General features: G+C 69.5%; 1 protein-coding gene across 1 annotated transcript in view; it reads right to left on the reverse strand.

Annotated features, from left to right (window-relative positions):
• Positions 1-681, reverse strand: part of LOC103894549 (zinc finger protein 271) — a gene marked incomplete at its 3' end in the record, with an annotated part of 9,085 nt that extends 8,404 nt beyond the window's left edge. Inside the window, exons 1-3 of the mRNA XM_019470668.1 lie at positions 667-681; positions 432-603; positions 1-350 (exon numbers count right to left, since the gene is read on the reverse strand). The exon at positions 1-350 is cut by the window's left edge and continues 1 nt beyond it. Of these exons, the coding sequence (XP_019326213.1) occupies positions 1-350; positions 432-603; positions 667-681 (537 nt within the window). The remainder of the gene's footprint in view (positions 351-431; positions 604-666) is intronic.
• Positions 682-1,224: the final 543 nt, after the last annotated feature.

The following is a 1,224-nucleotide window of genomic DNA, read 5'->3' on the forward strand; positions in this document are numbered from 1 at the left end:
GCTGAAGCGGGCGCCGCACTGCCCGCAGCGGAAGGGTTTCTCGCCGGTGTGGGTCCGCTGGTGCTCCAGGAGGGTGGACCCTCGGCTGAAGGCTTTGCCGCACTCGCCGCAGGCGTGGGGCTTGGCCCCGGCGTGGCCCTTGCGGTGTTCCAGCAGGGACGAGCTCCAGCCGAAAGCCTTGCCGCATTCCCCGCAGCGGTAGGGCCGCTCGCCCGTGTGCACCCGCCGGTGCTTCAGGAGGTTGGAGCTCTGGGCAAAGGCTTTGCCGCACTCGCCGCAGCGGTAGGGGCGCGGGGTGGCCTCCCCGCCCCCGTCTTCAGCCTCTTCTTCCTCCTCCTCCTCCTCCTCACCTGCAAGAGAGGGGGACAGCGGGGGTCACCCCTGCCTCGGTTTCCCCAACCCGCACGGCTGACACGACGGCAAGGACTCACCCGGCAGCAGCTCGCCGGCGGTGGCAGTTCGCCGGCAGTGGCGGGTCCTGGCGGCGGCGGCGGGGAGCTGCGGAGGAAAACGGGGTTGGCTGGTGGTGGCACCCGTGGGGACGTGGCCCCCAGGGTGGGGGGAGACGCTGGGGACGTCGGTTTTGGGGTGAAGGACGTTGTTCTTGGGGTGAAGGAGATGCCGGGAGGTGGGGGCATCACCTTGGGGACATCATCCTGGGGACACTGGTCTTGGGGACATGGGCCTTGGGGCGAGGGAGACCCTAGGACATGGGGCCAGTGGTCTTGGGGTGAAGGAGATCCTGGGACACGGGGACATTGGTCCCGGGGACGTCAGTCTTGGGGCGAGGGAGACCCTGGGAGGTGGGACATCACCTTGGGGACAGTGTGGTGGCCCTGGGGATGTCCCCAGTGAACGGGGTCACGCCAGGGCTCAAGGGCCCCACGTCCTCATCCCCCGTGTCCCCATCCTCGCCTCTGTGACCCAGCCCTGTCCTCATTCCCATGCTGCCACGTCCCCGTCCCCGTGTCCCCATCCTCGCGTCCCTGTCCCCACGTCCCTCTCCCCATCCCCGTGTCCCTGTCCCCTTCCCGGTCCCCACGTCCCCATCCCCGTGTCCCCATGTCCCTGTCCCCTTCCCAGTCCCCACGTCCCCATCCCTGTGCCCCTGTCCCCATCCCAGTCTCCATGTCCCCACCCCTGTGTCCCTGTCCCCACGTCCCCGTTCCCACGTCCCCGTCCCCATGTCCCCATCCCAGTCCCCATGTCCCCACCCCCCTGCCC

The sequence above is a fragment of the Aptenodytes forsteri genome, unplaced genomic scaffold (genome assembly GCF_000699145.1).
Source record: "Aptenodytes forsteri isolate BGI_AS27 unplaced genomic scaffold, ASM69914v1 Scaffold1311, whole genome shotgun sequence".
NCBI lineage: Eukaryota > Metazoa > Chordata > Aves > Sphenisciformes > Spheniscidae > Aptenodytes > Aptenodytes forsteri.